General features: G+C 33.5%; 4 protein-coding genes across 5 annotated transcripts; 2 read left to right on the top strand and 2 right to left on the bottom strand.

Annotated features, from left to right (window-relative positions):
• Positions 1–3,409: 3,409 nt before the first annotated feature.
• Positions 3,410–3,886, bottom strand: LOC145589190 (uncharacterized). Its single transcript, XM_081645738.1, has one exon. The coding sequence runs from the start codon at positions 3,884–3,886 to the stop codon at positions 3,410–3,412; it is 477 nt and encodes a 158-aa protein (XP_081501864.1).
• A 3,632-nt stretch (positions 3,887–7,518) lies between these two features.
• On the top strand, positions 7,519–14,583 carry LOC145589970 (CMP-sialic acid transporter 4-like). The gene is made up of 15 exons (XM_081646691.1): positions 7,519–7,696; positions 8,034–8,091; positions 8,213–8,258; positions 8,393–8,504; positions 8,775–8,854; positions 9,074–9,149; positions 9,247–9,347; positions 9,805–9,876; positions 11,371–11,419; positions 11,515–11,556; positions 11,701–11,822; positions 12,069–12,128; positions 12,947–12,995; positions 13,816–13,910; positions 13,990–14,583. The coding sequence occupies exons 1-15, from the start codon at positions 7,670–7,672 to the stop codon at positions 14,039–14,041; spliced, it is 1,041 nt and encodes a 346-aa protein (XP_081502817.1). The 5' UTR covers positions 7,519–7,669; the 3' UTR covers positions 14,042–14,583.
• A 695-nt stretch (positions 14,584–15,278) lies between these two features.
• On the bottom strand, positions 15,279–19,446 carry LOC145589972 (uncharacterized). Of its 2 annotated transcripts, XM_081646694.1 has the most exons (7): positions 18,760–19,446; positions 18,585–18,660; positions 16,595–16,725; positions 16,425–16,495; positions 15,886–15,967; positions 15,545–15,579; positions 15,279–15,337 (listed from the first exon to the last, which is right to left on the bottom strand). In XM_081646694.1, the coding sequence occupies exons 1-6, from the start codon at positions 19,150–19,152 to the stop codon at positions 15,559–15,561; spliced, it is 774 nt and encodes a 257-aa protein (XP_081502820.1). In that variant the 5' UTR covers positions 19,153–19,446; the 3' UTR covers positions 15,279–15,337; positions 15,545–15,558. The 2 variants fall into 2 exon arrangements, with proteins under 2 accessions (XP_081502820.1, XP_081502819.1); XM_081646693.1 differs by lacking the exon at positions 15,545–15,579.
• An 876-nt stretch (positions 19,447–20,322) lies between these two features.
• LOC145589969 (cysteine protease XCP2-like) lies at positions 20,323–21,899 on the top strand. Its single transcript, XM_081646690.1, has 4 exons — positions 20,323–20,815; positions 20,907–21,139; positions 21,240–21,380; positions 21,552–21,899. Exons 1-4 carry the CDS (start codon positions 20,356–20,358, stop codon positions 21,765–21,767), a joined length of 1,050 nt encoding a protein of 349 aa, XP_081502816.1. The 5' UTR covers positions 20,323–20,355; the 3' UTR covers positions 21,768–21,899.
• The last annotated feature ends 91 nt before the right edge of the window (positions 21,900–21,990 follow it).

Below are 21,990 nucleotides of genomic sequence, written 5' to 3'. Positions count from 1 at the left end.
ATTTGTAATTTTGTCGTTATTTATAAGATAAAATAATTTTATAACAGTAGTAGTTATGTTAAAAGCATTGACAAACGTGTGCAGTTAAAGTAGAAAATTCATTTTTTGTGTATTTCTTTAATTATCTTTTAATATTACTTGTACTTCCTTCATATTTATGTCTTTTTTTTAGGATTATGCAAAATTGTTTGTTAAGTTGGAATTCATGCAATGAATTGTACTACGTATATAAAATAAATTGTGATAGTATATTGATAATTTAAATCAAATAAATAAAAGGGGATCAATGTTGTAATGACAAATTATGTAAAGTGTAAAAAGTTAGTTAAATAATTCGACGATAATTGAATTATTGAATGGTGAAGGGATATACTCATATACATAATTGGTTAATTATAAAAATTGAAGTGGAGGTGTAGCCATGTAGGGCTTAGAGGGTTACTGCCTTACTGGCCTGGTACAAACGCGATTGGCCCGAGTGAGTAGTGACCCAGCTAAGCTACCACTGGAGGCCCAAGTCTTAATGATGGACTGAAAATAGAAGTCTCACAAATAGGATGCTTGAAACGAGTAGATACATTGAACTATGTTATTGTGTAGTATACGTCTGCATGATTTACTCACTCCACCATACGTCCATACGTACTCAGTCATCTGTGATCCTGGGCTATGGTGATTCTTTGTAAAATCATAGCACCACCTTCGTGATAATGAGACTATGAATTATATATAGCTAGTGACAGTATTATGGTTAACACTTGTACTGTTGTACAACACTAATTCCGAAATGTTTTTGTAAATTTTTTATGTGAATAGATCATATTCAAGTGGCGGATCATTTGTTTTGGTCTTGAGCTGAATTTTAAATTTATTGTTATCATACGAGTATTAATTATTTTTAAAATAAAAATAAATAAATAAAGTTTTATCATATAAAACTTTTAGTAAGGACAAGCTATCAAGTTCAATTCGATTAAAAAGACCATATAAGAAATGTAACATCTTGATAAGAATTTCGGAGAGGTTGGAGTATGAGTTATCAATAATTTTTAGCTATCATTGATAATATGACCTAAACACTTGCCAAAAAACAATTTCGAAAAATATCATTGTAATGGTAAAACAAAAAGAGAAGGAACCACCACATTGTTTTGTACTCAAGTAATTATGGAAGGCTAATTAATGTTTGCTTTGTAAGTTGCATGCATATGGTTTGGCTAAAGTCTTAATAGCCAGCAAACCCAGCATTGTTTTCGGCATATTTTCCATCTGTTTCTGTCGGTGCTGTATGGTAGGAACCATGTGATCTTAATTATTAATCAATTTGCAACTAATTATTATCACCTAAAGATTGATGTTATGTAATCATCATAATATTCCAATATAATTACTTGATGACCAATTAAAGAAATAAATATATACAACTTTAAGGGTTTGTTTAAAATAAAGACGTAAAAATAAAAACATTAGTATTAGACTATTACTCCGTAGTAGATAATACAGTAAATCAGTAATGCTAATCGATAAATGCGTGATTTTTATCATCACCTTTTTTTGATATATATTTTCATCGTATATAATCGAGGTAAGTATGATTTACCCACTCATTAATTGTTAACCTTTTCTCAATTATTGGGCAACATAAGAGGTAAGAAAGACACATCAAAGCAAATAAGATGTCTTAATTCTTGCAGTCAATGAACAATTAAGCTTTGTATAAACTTGAAAACAACGGTTAGTCTGCAGCTTTTGTACTCTACACATAATCTTCCATAGGAATATAGAATCAGACATTTTGACAACTTGGATTTTTATGTCAGACCTCCCATATAATTGCTTTAATTAGTATAATAATCATTGTTGTCTTTTGTTTAATACAGTAGCTAATTTAGCTTGTTCTTGATAAATCTTCTTGGCAAAATCTTAATCATTTTTTTCCCGGTATTTAGAGAGCTACAAGGGCTAGAAATGAGAATCGGTTCCAACATTTTCTAGAATCGGGAGAAAAGCTCTAACCAATTGAACTATCCCTTACTCTCTCATATAGGACGATCATACAATGACTTATAAGACAGATATTATTTAGATCCAAAAAATTAGTCGTACTATATATTATGAGTCGCAATTAATTACTCTTCAGCATAGATATTAGTCATATTACTGTAATCACAGTAACTTATTGAGAATTAAACCTTTTGCGGTAAGAGTTGCATCGTAACGCGTTTTAGAACAACTAATAATGTCACGTGTATTTGATTATTTTGCGTTATTGTTAACTTTGACTTTTCACGTCTTAGTTGCTTATAATTAGTGTCTTACATGTACACCACTTTGTATTTCTTTGATTCAAAAGAATTGTCTTCTGTCAAGAATATAATACTTGTGTTAAAATTGAATCTACTTAGTATTTGACCAAATTGTCAAAAGTTGTGGAAGGTCTCTTTTCATAGGATATTTATTTAACTTTGTAATGTAGTAAATTACTCATCATCATCGATGCATTAATGAGGATTGAAAAAACAACACATTCATAAGGATTACAAAAATAACACTTCACGTATTTAATTGAAGCTTTTTGAATAATTATGAATAAACAGTTGGTAATACTTCATACGAAAGAAAGGTGTGTAATACCTTCTACTCCGTAATTTTAAATGTGCATGCATTTTATGGTAAAAGAGCGCATATTAAGTGGGCAACATGTCCATTGCTCCCAAGTCCATGATGTAGTTTGCAAAATACCAGTGCAATGTAGCACATAGGTATTGTTCTTCTTTCTATGTGAAATGACTAAATGAGCATATTATTGCAACTTTAACTAGCACCAACTTTGGCTACTATGCTCCATTTAAAAGCAACCTTTAACTTGCTATAGAAGTGTAAAAATCTCTGTCATTTCCCCTTTTCTTCCCTAATAGAATCTTGATTTTTTTTTTTTAACAATTATTTGTACAATAATACAGCTTCTAAAATAATGGAGAAGAATTAATATTGGCCTTTTTCGATTACCCATTCTTAAAGAAACAACAAAACATTGAAATATAATTACTTGTACATACATTTTTACAAATTACACTAAAATACCAAACAATTCTACCCAAAAAACAATACTTGTAAAAAAAAAAATGAACAAATAATAAAATTAACCAAATAATAACATGTAATATCAATCATATTAATCACTACTAATAATATTCTATATACCTTTCAAAATCCTACCTCCAAAACACCCACCATTTTCTGAATTCAATCTTCCTCTCATCCTTTTCATCTTGTTTGCACAGATCTCCACGCATACATCATTACATGAAAAAATTACATCAATTATTCATTATAAAGAATTAATCTTGATTAGATTAATTAATCAATCAATCAAGGAATAATACTCTGCTTTTCATAATAATGATTTTCAACCAAGAGTAGAACCTCTTCTCATTGAACCATTATGATTTTGATACTTAAAAGTCTGAGGAAGAGACATATCATCGTATCTAAGAATCTTCCTAACCTCAGATTTAACCTTAAAAAACAGATGCATTAAACTTCCCCTGTTTTGAAACCCAAGAAAACGTTTCTCTTCTTCATTCATTTCCAGATCTTGAACAAAAGTGGGCTTTCGTGACAAAACCCAAGCCCAGCCCAAATCCCACCATTTCTTGATCGAACTTCCCGCGTTTTCTCCCATGGAAGACAGAGACTTGGACCGATGAATAGCCCATGAAGTTGCAGGAGAAGCAGAGATTGAAGAAGGATGAAGGTTTAAGGAAAGAGACGAAAGCCGCCTTCGTAAACTTGGTTGATCATCTGAAGAAGAAGATGATGATGAAATTGGAAGAGATGAACTCTTTGTTGTTCTTTGTTGAATGGTTTGAACTATTGAGCTCATTGCAAACAAAGCGTCGGTTATTTTTTGTCGTTGAAATGAAAGCGTTGAAGGAGGAAATGAAAGTGTCGGTTTAGAAAGAGGGAGAATATAGAGGGGAGTTTGTTTGAGGGAGGGAGTGTAGAAGAATGGGAGAAATGAGAAACAGCTAATAGGTAATAAGGGTTTTTGGAAACAGGCTGGTTGATTCCTTCTTTTCTTGAATTACTAGTACTTTGTTTTAAGGCATGGAAAGAAGAGATTGGAGGGTGGGGTGATCATGGTAGGGTCGTTTTAGCTTATTATTTGTATGTATGTATTGTAATGGTCACCACTTTTTTTTTATTTCTTAAAATTGATGGTGTAACGATTAGTACATTAAAAGATTTAGCTTGTTATTAACGAGTGTTTGGATTATACAAGAATATGGTTTTTATTGTGTTGAATGAAGGGAATAACTATAGGTACAAAATAGGATGATAAAATGTACCACAACATGTATAATAGGTGACAAGTAGTAAATATTTTATGAGAAAATAATCAACAACATAGGATGGCAAAAAGTACCATTTACATGCATAATAGTACACAAAAAGTACTATTAAGACAACTTATACATGCTTAATAGTACATAAAAATGTACCATTGTAGAAAAACATCAAATAGAAAAAAAAAATAAATTAATAAGAACCTCATAATACCCTCCTATATGCATGCCTAACAAATACTCCATTCATTTTTAAATACTTGCTCCATTTCTTTATGCGCAGAGTTTTAGGATAAATTGAAGAAAGTAATAAAATACGGAGGTAGTAGGGTAGGGGGAAGAATAAAAAATTGTAAAAAGCAAAAGTAGAGGAGAGAATTGAAAGAAATATGAAATTAATAAAATATAATTTATGTTGGGTCACTAGGTAAGAGAAATAAATTGTAAAAACATTCCAAATAAGGAAATGGAGCAAGTATTTAAAAACGGTCAAAAAAAATAAAGTGAAGCAAATATTTAAAAACGGAGGGAGTAGATGTTATACGCCTATAAACACTCAAGTTGTGGGTTCGAATCTTGATAGTTGAGACTGACAACAATAATTTATTTATACTTAGCTGTTGAGTCTTGAAAGAATTTTCCTTACAATTGGGATCTATGGAATTATAATATTATATGCTTTAAATTGCCAAGTTAGTTATCCTCAAAATAAAATAAGAGCTAACATGAAATTTAGGTTTAATTCACTTTATGTTAATTCTAATTTATTCAATTTGATTTAACACTGACACCTTATACATAGACAACATAGTTTTAATAACATTGAAAGGTTAAGGTCACGAGGAATATACTTAAAATTTCAAATTGGATCTCATTTATATCTTAATCCTCTTAAATTTAATTTTTCTAAATAACATAATCTCGTGTTCAACCTCTTATATATCTAAAGATAATGTATCAATGATCGCAATAAGCAACACTTTCTATACGGGGAATAACTGAGTTGATATTCTCTTAACTTTTTTTAGTTCTCCTCATTTAAATTAGAGAAGAATATGAAGTTTTACCACAACATCAAAACCAATTTTTAATGAGTAGTTTTAAGTACTTCAAATTAAGTAGATTACAATTACTTGGACCGTATTATTTCATCCAACTTAATAATTTAACTTAAAAAATAATTAAGAATGTTTAACTCCTAGAGAATTTTCTCATCTAATTAAATCCATTTATTTCATTACATATAATTGAAGCCCACTTTTGTTGCTAATTCGAGCGTAATTAAGAGCAAACAAAGCTTAATTAAGCTGAGTAGGATGGGTTGAGCAATATAACAGATTAACACGTGGCGGGAAGCCTGGACTATAAGAATGCGCGGGAACGTCACAGAGCGGTGAAAGTGGGACCATGTGAGGCTGTCGGTTGACAATACGCCGCCGACACTATTATTTTCTCTTTAAACAAAAATTCTGGGAGTATTTCTTTTTGTACGTACTTATAAATTTCAATGGGTTATGGACTATAGGCCCGCCTCTCAAGTAGGCCCATTTCCTAAAGTCTACCAGCTAAACATTTTCCTATTTTCGTCCTAATATTTGGAATTGGAACAAAATTTCCCAATAGTCAGGAAACAAGACATAAATCTTGAACATAATAACATTGTTATTTGTTACCTCACCTTTTCTCTTTCTTGTTTCCTCATTGTTTGTACCTATCAATTGTCCAAAATAAAATAGAGATGTAAAATTATCAATTATTTTGAAGTTATGCTATTGAATATTTATTATGTATAATTACAAATCAAAAATAATTTTTAGTTGCAACACTTTTGGTAAGGTATTGTTTTATTGGACTAAGGGCTTGCTCTCTTCAGCTTAATTTCAGTTCAACTCCAATCAGTTCAGTTCAGTTTCTAATTTCTTTCTCTCATAAACAATTCATTTCAGCTATATTCAGTTCAATTCAGTTCCTAATTTCTTTCTCTCATAAACAATTCATATCAGCTCTATTCATTCAATTCAGTTAAGCTCGGCTCAGTTCAGTAAATTAGAACAGACCCTATTTTTTTATTATAACCCAAAGGTGCAAAATGGTGGAAATTGAAGTTCCTAAAGAATTTGGAGTTCCTATATAATGTAAGAATTAAATTACCCAAGTCTCCTTAGGTTATTCATAATTTTTATGTTTTGTGATTTCTTTAATATCACTAATTCACTTAAACAATATCTTCAGCCTTACATGCAGAGGCGATGGCTTGCATGTATGACCTTCAATGGGCTTCTGATCATGGGTTTCATTCCATCACGGTCTTTACGAATTCCTCTAATCTTGTCACCCTTCTTCATGGGGATGGTCACGGAAACATTGATTACCTTTGGTTCATACGCAAGATTATACGCCTTGGAGACACCTTTCAGTATTGCAATGTTCATAAGGCAGACCGTCACTGTGTTCATCGTGCTCATCAAGTCGCGTGCAGAAGCTGCTGCTCATTTAATTTTCTTTAGTATTAATATGTAGTGTGTTTTATCCTTCATAAAAAAAATAAAAAATAAAAAATAAAAAAATCATAGGAATTTAATAAGGGGATAACTTTTACAATTGTAAATTACTATGGGAATTATTTTTTTCATTACAACCAAACAAGGTCTTATAAGGACTTTATTTTTTAGGTCCTGCATTCAATAAACAATGTACCGTTTTACTTCGTGGCAAGTATGGTGAATAGAGCTGGTAATCGAGTCATGTCATGTTTGTGTCCAAATTAAATGGGTTGGAAAGCCTCAACGCCAACCCAACGTATTTACTAAACATGTCATGTCACGTTGACGTATTTAATTAAACATGTCAGAAACCCTTGCCCGGTTGCCCCTTGATACTAACCCCTTTTTTTCATGTCGTGTTATATGGAAAAAAAAAAATATTAGCCTAGTTTAGTAAATTTATAAACTAGGCTAATATTTTTTTAATTTATTACCGGTTTTTGTTTCTTAGGTGGGTTGAGTCTGTGTTAATTTCGTATTGGGAGTCTCAACATTAACCCATACTATTTAAGTAAATGTATCGTGTATTGGATCGTGTCGTGTCAACTTTTGCCAAATTCTAATAAGGAGTGGTTTTGAGTTTTTAACAGTAAAGTAACTGGATCTCACAGAGTCCCAAGCCACGATATCGCACAGTTCGCTCGACGCTCTTCATCCTTTTGTTCAGGCACCAAATCGAACACACTCCTACTACACTACAACACAGTGAGTGACGGTGTGTAAACCAATTCTTCTGAAAATCAAATTTCTCAGCAGATTTTGATTTTGCCTTCTTTAATGGAGTATCGCAAGATCAAAGATCAGGTTTTTCTCTCTCCTTCGCATTATTTTTATCAAATGTTTTCTTATTTATCGCAGAAATTCTATTTTCATCAATGTTCGATTTTCTCCAGTTCCAGAAGAAAATTTCTTCTCATTTTCAGTTATTGCAATCAAACCTTACAATTTATCAATGCGATTTCATTCTTCATAGTTGCTTAATCATCACGTTTAATCTTATCGCGATTATTGGAGAAAATTTGAGTTTTGCAACTAATTTGATTTGAATAATCCAAGTATCTATTCATTATAGAACCTACATTTGATTGCTGTAAACTAAGTGAAAACAGAAGATTTGAGAATTGATTTTGATTTGTTTTAGGATAAAGATGAAGAATCCGCGGGTGACCTAGAACTTTCACGAGGGAAACCTAATTCAGGTTTATTATCCCCTAATTTGATTGATTTGAACTTCTTGTTACTTAATACTAGAATTTTTAAGTGTAAATTTAAGTTATCTCGTTTTCGGCTAATTTTTGCCTGGTATGATGAATAATGTAGCTGCTTTGGGAGCTTTATCTGGTGTAGCACCTCAATGGAAGCGCAAGTTTGTTTGTGTTCTTTTAATTTAGCTGATTTTAACTCTACATTGTTATGTATAAGAAGTAGATGTGGTTTAGACAGAAATCTAGTAGTTGGATTGATTGCTATTGGTTATTACCTTTCTTGTCATGAAAATAGGTCGATGGTTACGCTTGCGCTGACTATACTTACTAGTTCACAAGCTATACTTATTGTCTGGTCAAAGAGAGCTGGGAAATATGATTACAGTGTTACAACCGCAAATTTTTTGGTGAGCGAAATCTTCATTTGTCTGAGATTAATCACTATTGTCTCTGATCACATTCTCTTTTTGTGTACTTTGTTACTTAAATCTTGGACATTTGATATGATTCCTTGAAAAGTGAAGTTTTATCCTTTTAATACTGGTAGCTGAGCTTGAAAACATTGTTTCTGTGACTATTCCAGCAGATCTGGATTTCTTTGATATTGATTTGAAGAATTCTTCTGTTTTAACTACAGAGTTCTTAATTTCGGATCCTACCCTTTGCTTTGCTACCAGGTTGAAACTTTGAAATGTGCATTATCACTTTTAGCCTTGGCAAAAATCTGGAGAACTGAAGGTGTTACTGATGACAATAGGTATATATTGTTGATTACATATTTCTGCCTATTACTTATCAAGTATATTATAATTGCATGATTGAGAAGTTGCCTCTTCTTGAGTTATACCCAAGGAAAATTATGCTGTCTTTGCAGACATTCTCATATAACTTTCGTAGTTTCCTGTTTGGTCTTATTGTTTCAATGTCCATCTTGAATAGCGATGCTGATTTGAGTTTCCCATGGTTATCATACTAGGTTAAGCACTACAGTGGATGAAGTAATTGTATATCCTATACCAGCAGTGCTTTATCTTGTTAAGAATTTGCTCCAGGTTGTTTTCAGTTGTCTGGGTTGCTTCTTTTTCTTTCTTTTTCTAATGAAAGATTTGCCTCTCTGGTTTCTCACCATTTACCACCTGACAATACCAGTATTATATCTTTGCATACGTGGATGCTCCAGGATATCAAATATTGAAAAATCTGAATATAATCAGCACTGGTGTTCTCTATCGTATCATTCTTAAGAAGCGGTAAGCCCCTTTATGTTGAAGATACTTGACGTCATTTATCCTATCCGCTAATAAAGCATATGTTTTGTTCTGCATAATCTTACTTGAGAAAAGTTTAGAGAACTCTGTTAACCTTCATGATTTTTTTCAGAAAAGTTAGACTTATTCCAGAATGTTTTAAGAACTCTAGGAGGTTCTCAGGGAATTGAATAGCCAATATTATGAAAATCTCGAAATCTGACATATCCTTTGTATTATTGAGTAGCTAGGATTACAGATTATCAAGAAAATTATAATTTGATGATTTGATTTATTTTAGGATCTTTTCTGTTGAAACAGTCCTGCAGTTTGATGATATCTGTTGCCAAATAATTTAATTTTGAGATTCATTGGTAGGGTCCAATGTTGAACATGGCTGCTGATACTGATTCATGTCAGAGTAAATGACCATTCTAATAATCTATTTGTGAATTTTCAGGTTAAGTGATATTGAGTGGGCTGCTTTCATTCTACTGTGTGCTGGGTGCACCACTGCACAACTCACCTCCAAGTAAGAGTGGTCAACTGGTCATAAACTCATTATTCTTTTGACTAGATTTATATAACTTTGTTATGTGGGTTGGTTATCAGCACTGTTGTCAATGGTATTCTCAGTTTCAATAACAGAGGAATAAGCTCCTTAGTTTCAGTTGGTACTTTGGCAGTTGAGAATTTACCAATTTTCTAATATATACATAAATATTAAAAAAAATATGTAGGAAGATGGTAGGGGTAAGATAATTCTCTGGAGTATACATCAATTAGTCATATATTTGTTATAATGGTAGAACAAATACATTATTGACAGGGGTAGGCTAATTCATTAATCATTTTCCAAAGGATCAGTTTGCTTAGATTTACATGTAGATGTATGGAATTATGGATGTCCAAAGTAACTTTTACTATCTATAAATTTTGATGTGAGTAAGCATCTTATAATCCATGGTAATGTGTTCCCAAAATGTACTATATCCCTAAAATGTGTCCCCAAAAGGTGATGTCCTCTATTAAAATCATGATAATGAGCACACTCTACTTTCAAACCTGGACCTTTTGATGTTCTCCAAGCTTATATGAATGACTACTTTGATAATTGATATCATGACAAAGTAATGATAGGGATCAATTGCCTTTATTGTTCTAGGTGAGGCGATTTTAAAGAGGCACAAATCTGTCTTTTATACACCAAATTCAATTAAATGTTAGTAAGAGCAAATTTTTCAATGAGGCACACCAAGGGCGTAAGCGCTACTGGACCTTGATAGTCTTATTTCCACAGGAGCTTTTTTATAGATTGATTATAACTATAATTATGATATTACTTATTACAGTAATGCTAGTAATTACATGGACAATTATAAAGTTAAGACAACTAATGGCAATGCCAATGTGGGTTGGAATAGGTGAAGAAAAAAAAAGGTATAATAAGTACAAACTAAAGCCATGATTGGGAAAATGCTAGTCAGGAAACTTAGGAATCTGAGGGGGAGGGAGCTGGAGTGGACATACCTACAGCTGATATTTTGTATAAAACAAAGGATAAATCCCCATGGATCATAGTGTCTCAAAGGTTCCAATTAAAGTTCATATCCTCACCAAGCTTAACGCAGGCCAAATCTTGTCTTTTCAGCTCCTGCAACTTTTCTCAGGTCTACCTTGTTTTCCTTAGTGTCTCGAAGGTTCCAATTAAAGGTCATATCCTCACCAAGGTTAATGCAGGCCAAATCTTGTCTTATCAGCTCCTGTGACTTTTCTCAGGTCTACCTTATTTTCCTTTACAGCCCCTTAAAACTAAATTTTCACTCCTCAAAAGAGCTTCTGAATGCTGCCTCTAATGTGCCTGATCATGCTATTTGATCTATCAAACTTGCAGTATAGCCATTGCTTTTCTGTGAATCTATCTTTTTCTATCTTTTGTGCTACTTACCACAGTTGTGGAATAATACTTTTACAAAATATTAGTTTTATGTGTTCTCTGCTTAAAACATTCCTTCCATCCATGCAGTTCTGATCATGTTCTTCAGACTCCACTTTATGGTTGGGTCATGGCCATTGTAAGTTTTTTGTTTATTTAAAGTAATTTTCCTGTTAATTTCAGACTAACATTGGATATTTTATTTTGGAATAATGCTTTAGAATTTTTTTGTAGGTCATGGCTCTTCTGAGTGGGTTTGCTGGGGTCTACACGGAGGTAACTTCAGTAGATATAATTTGTCAATTTAGTACTTATTCTGTGTTAACCTATGTTAAGTGAGCTATATTGATGTAGAGTAGTCAAGTAGTAAACAATAGCTGCCTTGATCTTTGTGTTGATAAATATGTTCTGTATCCCCAGGCAATTATCAAGAAACGTCCCCAAAGAAACATAAACGTGCAGAACTTCTACTTATATGTCTTTGGAATGATTTTCAATGCCATTGCAATAGTTATTCAAGATTTTGATGAAGTTGCAAATAAGTATGTACTGTTCAATGATTTATGGACATTAATGCACAAAAGTCAGCACAAAGATCAACTGATTTTGCAAACTTATATGTCTTTGGAATCTTTGTCCCCATGAATATGATCTTTGTGCTGATCAACTGATTTCTCCATGTAATTAATTTTGTCAGTTTCAATGTCCATTAATTATAGTTGGCCCTGAATGAGTTTATCTAAGATTCTCCATGCATTTGGATGCTAATTTCATTTGTGCTTTTGCAGGGGTTTTTTCCATGGCTACTCGTTCATTACTGTACTCATGATTGTAAATCATGCACTCAGGTATATTTTACGTGACCTCTAGTTTTCCTGATTGAAATAGCTTAATAGGTGATAATTGCTCTCTTCTATTTTGATGAATCATGTTGGATGGAGAGTTATCCTCCAATTTATAATATCAGTTTGAGTTGATTAAACAAGATCTCAGAATTTGTTCATCCATGGCCAAGTGCACACATTGGCTGAGATATGTATTCTATAGATGAATTAACTGCAAATCTTGGATGACTCCAGGAGGCTAAGTAGGAATTAGATTTAGATTACTTCAGATGCCTGAAATGGTTTCTTAAAGTATGTCTTGTACGGCCTATACCGGGGTATACATAGTGTCATAGATGGACCATTGGTAATTAGGAAAAACAAGGGGCCTTGCCAACATTATTAGCTAACATACTTTTATTTTAGCTGTGCTAGACTCTTTCTAGAGTTTCATACTTTAGGTCTCCTTGTTCATAACAGTGTCATGCTTGCTTTTGTAGTCTTTTGTGGTCCATATGACCAATATTAAAGATTGAACTTGGGCAACTTAAGATATTGCTTGGTAGTAGTGCAAAAAGCTTTTCATAGGAGGTTGTAATTCTAGTTCCGTTATAACATTTTGTTGATGTATTTTAATATCCTGTATTTCATATGGGTACATGTGAACTGTTTATATACTCCTTAATTAATAATACTTCGTAATTTACAGCATTTCTTTTCTTCCTAAATCTTTACATCATGGCAAGTCATCTAGCTACTAACCTGCTCTCCTCCGTTCCCAGTATTCTCAGTTATATTACATTGGATAATAAATTTGCTACTTTTCAATCTTCTTCATGCAGTGGCATTGCTGTCTCAATGGTAATGAAATATGCTGACAATATCGTGAAGGTAAGACCTCTTAACAACTTGCTTTATTATTGAGCTTGGAGATATGAATTTACCTAATTGTGAACTCTCTCTGCCCCCAGTAAACTTTTCATTTCTCTCAAAATACTTGTCCCCTGGTAACTTTCCCATTTCTCACTTTAAATTGATATCCACAATTAAATAATTCTTCAATTGTTATATATTCTTTTACCTCCTGACCTTGGGTTTCCTTTCTCTCTCACCTCCCCTAAAAAACAATGAGTTATACTCACTGCCTTTTATTTATTCACCTTTATCCAACAAAACCCCTCTATTATTTATCTCTTATATACTTGTGTACAACCCAAAGAAGAAGTTAAATGGGAGATGAAGGCAGTACATGGAGTAATATTTAAAATAATATTCTGATCTTTTTCTCTCGTGCTATCTGTTTGATCTGTGCATCGTCTGCAGTTGCCCACTTGCTCGGTTGGCCAATCCTCATCTCTTTAAATTTTTGTATTGCTTAATTGAATGTACCCTATTTTAATTTGGTCTATTCCTAGTTTACGATACTAGATGGTTGCCTTGGGTTCATTAGCCTTTTACAATATGAAACAAGTGAAACATTTTCTTATCCTGACTTCTTAAATTTGAACTAGTCAAGTACTAATGCATGGACAAGCATGGCTTCTGGCTATTCTTTAAGTGTCACTTGTCTCTTGGGTATCAGAAATGTCAAACTTGATGCCTCCAGGATTACACTTGCATGCTTTGTCTCTACCTGTTGCCTTTAAACTTCACTAGTTTGCCTGCATGTTTAATCTTATGTAGATTTAACTTAAACTGATAATATTTGTAGGTATATTCAACTTCGGTGGCAATGTTGCTGACAGCAATTGTTTCTGTTTTTCTGTTTGGATTTCATCTCTCCCTTGCCTTTTTTCTTGGTGCTACGTAAGTTACTGTTCATCTTACAGTATATATTTTCAACTGTTTTACTGGACAAAGTTTTCTGAATAGCATGTTTTGGCAGTGTTGTGTCTGTCTCTGTGTATCTTCAAAAGTTTGGGAAAACGCCAAGGTAGCAGAAAACAGCAATTCATCTCTTTATGGTTGGTCCCATTGTGCTTATAGGATTTTTGCTAACAAATTGAGACATGATATTGTGGAATTTATATCGACAATGTCCTGAAGCTAGTGCTGTCACGATTGGTGCTTCCGGTTCTAACGATTTCTAAGTTGGAGGAAAGGCTATAGTTTTTTTCTGGAGCCAGCGTGATGATCCTGCTACTAGTCCATGTGAAAGATAGGTCTCATATAGAACTTGTCCAGGTCATATTGCATTAATTTTGTATGGATCATTGTAAATGTCAATATATACGTAACATTTGAGCTACTTGTGGTAATATCTTGTTAGGTTCAGACTTGGAAAAGCTGCTGGTACAGGGACGGTTTGCTTTGTACAGTATGCATGTCCCCTTGTGTGCTGTATATGCCAAGGTTGCCTATTTAGAGTACCGTCCATTGTCCAAGAGAGTATCTTAATTAGCATCTCACTCTCAAATATAGTTGTATGAAATGGGATAATTTTTACAATTTAAAAACTTAGAAATGATTTTTTTGATTATTACTTGTATTTTTAACATCTGAACCAATGAGTTTGGCCTTCTCTTTTCTCCCATCGGTTTATGTTGATGTCTGAAAAATCGCTCTGGTAAGGCTTGTGGGCTTGTGGCAGTATTTGGGGGAAAAAGGAGTTGAATGCAGTAGTAAAGCTTGACTGATAAATGGCAAGTTGGCAACTAATAGATAATGAGGTACCCTTATATCAATGTTATAATCAAACCATATAAAAATATTTCAGACTAGCCAAATCAAAATTTCTTAATTCCGTTCTTAATTGTCATACTCATATATCATTAAATTTTGTATTTGTAAAATTTATGAAAATTATATACATGAAAAATACACCTGAAATATTTCAACTTTTGAGTATCAAAATGATAAAAACAATCCTAAATAGCATTTCGTTTCCTTTAAAAAAAATAAAAAAATATGACAGGATTTAACACAGGCCAAAAATCCAATAATTGAAGTGGGCAGTGATAGTAACTGTGATGGAATCTGTAACTCTGTAACCATTGATAGTCAGTATCATCCAATCTATACCCCAAGACTTATCCTCGCTCAACCTGTACGCAGGGGTAGTAGTCTGGTTGATATTGCAAAATTAAATGGTTCAATAACATCCGATCACGAGCCAATAGAACTTGGTTCATGGTCTTTAAAGCGGAGTACCAATTCCAAAGTTTTTCTGGGTGAACCAGTCAGGCGATCCAGTTTTCCATAACCAGAAGAAACATCAAACTCTCGATGCAGTCCTGAAATAACCAGTACGTTTACAATTTATGGAAAAAAAGAGTTGTACAATCACTTTTCACCCAAAAAATAAATAAAAAGTTACTACTCTGGTACTCTTATCTTAAGGCTTTTGGAGATCTGTCAAGCAAATGCTTTATACTACACCTGTGAGTTCCAAAATAAATTCAAAATGAAAAATCGATAAAGAAGAGGTGCAAATAACCTACCTAAGAGGTCGATGTTATTTAAGAGGCTTTATTCCCTGCAAAAGTTAAACCAAAGTTTAAAATTCTGCTTCATATATACTATCACCAAATATGCAACCAATTGATAAAATCACACATGCAAAAAGCCTAACAATGGTGTATAATAAAGGGATATTGGAATTATTTGAAAAACTAGAAATGATGTCATTGAGTATTTTACTTAGCTTATGGATACAATATATGCACATGGTTATAGACTTGTCAAACTTCAGAATACGTAATATATACACATCCCATTGAAGAAAACCAAGTGTGACAATTGACCCATAGATATGTAAAAGCTAAATAATTTGAGATGTTACCTTCGAAGCTCTTAACTCATTTACTGCCCCTCGAAGGCTGTCATCAGAGAGAATAAGCCGTGACAGTGCCCCTGTGCTCATCCTACAAGTTGAACAAGTGAATAGCAATAGTCATGCACGCTTACCTTTGTGCTAGATGAGTATTCTAACTGTATTACATTTTTTTAGGAGCTCCTTTATGCATATAAATCCTAATGTAAGACTACAAGCTCAACAATAAGATATGGTCCTAAAGTCAAGACTTTCAAGACTTAAAAACTAATCAAGAGATCAGAGGATACACAGGCAAAAAAAGTTATTCATCTTATAGCAATAAGAGATTCCACATTAGCTTTGCAAGTACATAGCAGTTACATAGTTATAAATACACATTGAGATTTTAGGGAGTCATAATTGAACTTCACACATCAAACATATCTTTCAGTGTATTTTGCTGCATGAACCTCTCTAACTCGCGAAAACAAATACCATGTACCTATACACAAAGCAAGGCATAAATAAAAGTTGACAGAATTTACAGAAATACATTATGACGTTACCCCAAGTACTTGGAAGCATCTGATACAGAACCTTCAACTGCATAGATTAAATCTAATAATGCTTGCATACCCTGAACACATAAAAATGAGATTTGGTCTTACAAACCTTTGTAAAATTGTTTTTAAATATAGTGTGGGTGAATTTAGATGTTTAATAAAACATGAATCACCTCAACAAATTTTGGATTATTGGATTTAATTTGTGGACCGCATTCTGATCCCCTGATAGTAGATTTTGTTGGAAGAATTTGAAGAAGCTCTGGTGGAGGAGAGTAAGCATTGAGATCCACAGGTCTTCTTACTGTCATACGGAAGATTAAGAAAGGCCAAGTCTTTTCAAATTAGTGTCACAATACTAGTTGATACAGTAAAGAACCCTATAGTCACGAACTCATGATCAAATGACCTTCAGTGTTGAGGATATTTGAAAATCTTAGATACATATGGGATAGATCATAGATGATTCTAAAAGCATCATTTCAGGATTTCCTAAGGTTTGTATTAGTCATCTTAATAACATAAAATTTCCATCACCAAGGAAAGCGTATTCAACGGCCATAAAATCCAGCATAAGATTTCGGATCAAACTGGTGATGAGCTCACCAAGAAATAAAGAAGCAGCTCAATAAATTAAAGCCTCATGAAGCATAGGTGACACCAGATTTAAAACTAGTAGACCTTAGAAAAGGCCTCAGGTCATGGATGAGAAACCTTTTGACACATCATTACAATGCATAGTTATAAGAAAGGGTTCCTGCAAACTCTTTTAGCTATGTTAAGTTGTTAACCAAGATCGTGACAATGCATAGTTAGAAAGGAAGGTTTCCTGCAACAGTTTTAGCTATGTTAACCAAGGACCCATTTTTTTCCCTCAGAAAGTCTAATTTGAAGCCTTGAAGGGTATAATTCATGCCTAGATGTCATTCTGTAATCAACGGAGAATCTTGACAAATGTTGAGGATGGCTCCTGAGATTTGCACCATGCAAATACAGGATTGACAAAAAGTCATATCTGAAGATCTTAAATGAAAACTAATTGAATAGCCCCCCCAACTCCAGAGCGACTTCACAATATCAAAAGAGGCCCATGTCAGCAACCTAAATTTTGTATGACATCGGACAGAAGATTGCTACTTAAGCTTAATTAGAGGGTTATAAGTTATAAGAAAATCATGCCGTAAGAATTAGAGAATAGGCTCTTCAAGTTGCCATCGGCCCCAGCCTCCTTGGGCACATAATATACCAAACATAACACTAGTTGAGACCAACAAATACAGTCATATAATCCTATTGAGAACTAAATTGGCCACCTACATCGTACATGTAGCTAGATCCCAAATTGCCTCTCGGAAGCCCAATATGAAAACTATTATGCCCAAGTGTTTCTTTGGGGCCATCAGCCAACATTGAATTTAAGAAGCATCACAAAGAAGACAAATCAAGTTGCCTAATAACTTCCCCAAATTCCCCAAATGATCCATATTTTACAGTACAACACTATTCCTTTGAGAAGCCTCCTTTGATACAAAGCATTACTACGTGAAATATGTACTTCATGGCTTTGAGATCTATGCTATGTACAAATTTCCAATGAATATTTTTCAGAAACCATAGTTCCGGGCACAACTAGTTTTTCACTAATGCTCTATGTTTGAGGTGCAATAAATGGTCATTTACTTACATTATTTATAGAGAAAACATTCTACTCACAAAGACTAAATATAAGTTTATAATCATGTAGTTACGAGAAGTAAGCCTGAAACAACTAGGAGTACAAGTCTACTTGACTCATAAGTCTTCTTTTGAAATTGTTTAGATTATACATCATACTTAAATATTCAACTAACTAAAAAGGGCTTCAAACTAACATAAAATCAAAGGAAGAGATTGTGAGGATATGGCAGCAGTTGGAGCATCGCTGTGCCTCAAAACCATTTACACATATAATACAGCACAATTTCGTAATCACTACATGATTTTGGGAACTTTTCGCAAAAGCATCCTATCAACTTGATTCACAAATTTCTCCACATCAACTTACAAATGCCATTAATATAGTGCAAAATTCTCATAATCTAACTCAAAATTCCAAACTTAAAATTCAGAACAACCAAACTAAAACAATCAAATTAAGGTCAAAACAGGCATTCAACACCTCACCTTTAAGAGCTAAAAGAGCGCGAAGCCGAGCTAATGCCGAGGCACGATTCATATGCTGTGATCGATCCTCAGCTGCCTAAACATTGAACACAAAACAATCATCAATCAAATAACAAATAACATAACACACAAACAACACATTAAATACACAAACAGAAAAACATCCTCACAAAACCTGAGCAATAACCCCAGTAGGAAGATGTTTAAGACGAACAGCACTCTCTCTCTTATTTCGATGCTGCCCACCTGGCCCAGAAGACTTGAACGTTTCCATTTCACATTGACCCATCAATTGTTCATCTGATAATTTCAAAAACCCAGTCCCATTTTCACCAAGATTATCACACACACTTCCAATTTTCTCACCTGCAGCAGAAGAAAACCCCAGAATTCTTTGATGATAAACCCTTAAATTTGGCAAATTCCTTGTATATGATACAATTGGATTTTGGTGGGGTTTAATTGCAAATGAAATTGCCCTTTTTGGGCAAAGATTGGATGATAAGTAGGGCATAAATTCTATAACTTTAATTCCTCCCAATTTTAAACAGAATGGGAAACGACCCATCAAGTATAATAAACAAATTAGAACTAGGGTAAGAAATTCAATCAGTATGAATATGAAATACTTCGTAATAAGATGAATTTAAGCAGAAAAGGATAGGAAGAAGAGTGTATAAAATGTGGGTAAAGATTGTAAATTTATTTGGAAGTTGCTCCAATTCTGTGATTTTTGTTATAAATAAGGTTAAAGTCGGAAAATTTTGGATTGTTTTTGATGTTCAATGAAATTTGATGATGAGTTGATTTGAAAATGTGAGAAGTAATTGAGAGGAAGAGGATACAGAGAGAGATAGTGAACTATGAGGAATTGTTGATGGGTGAAATTGAAATTGGGCTTCTACCCAAAAAAAAAAAAAAAAAAAAAAAAAAAAAAAAAAATTGGAATTGGCAAGTAATTGGATCCGGATATGATTTGTTTTCGGGTCTACTGGGTTATTGGGCTGAGCTCTACCCAGACAGGCAGACAGAATATACTGTCCAAAAAAAACCAAAAACCAATACAGTTCAAAATAAAAGTTTTTTTTTTTTTTTTTTTAATTTTTTTGATTTTTTTTTTGAAGGCATTCAAAATTAAAGGTTATACAGTAATTAATTGATGTAAAAAAAAAAATTTCACACAAAAAAAAAAAAAAAAAGTATGTTCTTTTAATTTTAATTGTGTATTCCTTTATCATGAAGTGCATCATGTTATAGGATTGGAATTGTGATGATCACTAGTTCACTACCAAAGACTTGATAATATATATATACATAAATAATACCAACTAGTTTAGTTTAAGTGTTTAGGGAGACACTCAAAACCTTGAGATTGAATTCCGTCTACATCATTGTCTTTATAGGTTTTTCAAACTATTTTTTTTTTTCTACCATTAATCTTAATTTGCATATGAGGTGTGAAAATTGTTGCAACTTGCAAGAAGTCAAGAATATGATGCTCAAAGAGTAGTATAATAAGGTAATGGTACCCATTGATCATATTTAATTAACTATGCTGCCAACAAACAATAGAATACCTTGCAACTAAAGTATATCAGAAAAGATCCATCCTTAAAGTTTTGGTTAGCTTAGATATTAATCTCGTCTTTACTTCTAAGCAATATATATATATACTACATAAACCATAGCATATAAATATCCTATCAAGCTCTGCTCAAATCAAACCAAGCCAACCTCACACATTACTACTACTACTACTTCCATATCAACAATGTCATATCCACTGAAAACAATCTTCTATTTCACCTTCATTGTATTTCTAGTTGCGTATCCAGCTTTCGCTCATGACTTCTCAATCGTTGGTTACTCCCCTGATGACTTGGGTTCAGAAGAGAGACTCCATAATCTATTTGTAACATGGATGTCAAAGCACCTAAAAAATTATGATAGCCTCGAAGAGAAGCTGCTTAGGTTCGAGGCATTCAAAGATAACTTGAAACATATTGATGAGAGTAATAAGCGCATTAGCAGCTATTGGCTTGGTTTGAATGAGTTTGCAGATTTGACGTATCAAGAGTTCAAGAATAAGTACTTAGGCTTAAAAGCTGCACAAGACAAACAGGTGGATTCTTCAGAAGACTTCACCTACAGAGATGTAACGAATATACCAAAGTCTGTAGATTGGAGAACGAAAGGAGCTGTTACACCAGTCAAGAACCAGGGCGCATGTGGTAAGCTGAAAATGTTCCTCATTAACTCAAAATCGTTACTGCATATAGCTCGAAGTTTCTCATGAACTTTGATTTTATTTCAATGCTGCAGGAAGTTGTTGGGCATTTTCAACTGTTGCTGCTGTCGAGGGCATAAATCAGATTGTCACAGGAAACCTAACCTCACTGTCTGAGCAGCAACTGATAGACTGTGATATTAGCAATAATGGCTGCAATGGTGGGCTAATGGATAACGCGTTTAAGTTTATAGTCTCTAATGGTGGACTTCACAAGGAGGAGGACTATCCTTATCTTATGGAGGAAGGAACTTGTGAAACAAAAAAGGTATGTACTACACAGAAGCTCACACCACATCTGCTAGGAGATAATGCTAGAAAACATGCTCATCTATTGATTCTGTCTATATTTTGTGACATTTTCACAGGAAAAGATGGAAGTAGTGACCATTAATGGTCATAGAGATGTTCCAAGGAATGATGAAGCAAGTCTATTGAAGGCACTCGCTCACCAACCTATTAGTGTCGGAATTGGTGCTTCTGGGAGAGACTTCCAATTTTACAGCGGGGTAAGCTCTCTTGCACAAATTTCTAAATCATTCATCAGATACTGTTCATAACCAAAAAAGACAGCAAAACAGACAGCGGGAAAGGGGGGTTTCACCCTTCCTTGATTCATCTTTGAAAATGGACCTTAGATGTTTACCGCGTACCAGCTTCATTTTTTTTCTTTAATGCAGGGAGTTTTTGACGGGCCTTGTGAAACAATGTTAGACCACGGAGTAACAGCTGTAGGGTACGGTTCAACAAAGGGATCAGATTACATCATTGTGAAGAACTCATGGGGACCAAAATGGGGAGAACAAGGATACATAAGAATGAAGAGAAATACTGGACACCGCGAGGGACTGTGTGGTATTAACAAAATGGCATCTTATCCAACCAAGAACAAATGATAATTTTGTCAGAAGTTTCTTTCCTCAATCACCCTTCTTCCTGCCTTTGCAGCAATCCAAGCAACAAACAATAATAAGTGTATATGTTTATACAAAGTTTATCATTGGAATATGAGTAGACATCATTCTGTGTATTTCTCATGAGAAATATGGAAATTCAGTAACATTTTATTCAGAAATCTTCTTGGTTCTCACATTAGTATTACTGTTCTTGAGTACAATA

Source organism: Chenopodium album, chromosome 17 (assembly GCF_948465745.1).
Source record: "Chenopodium album chromosome 17, dcCheAlbu1.1, whole genome shotgun sequence".
Classification (NCBI taxonomy): Eukaryota; Viridiplantae; Streptophyta; class Magnoliopsida; order Caryophyllales; family Amaranthaceae; genus Chenopodium; species Chenopodium album.
This window is presented reverse-complemented; position numbering and strand designations above follow the sequence as displayed.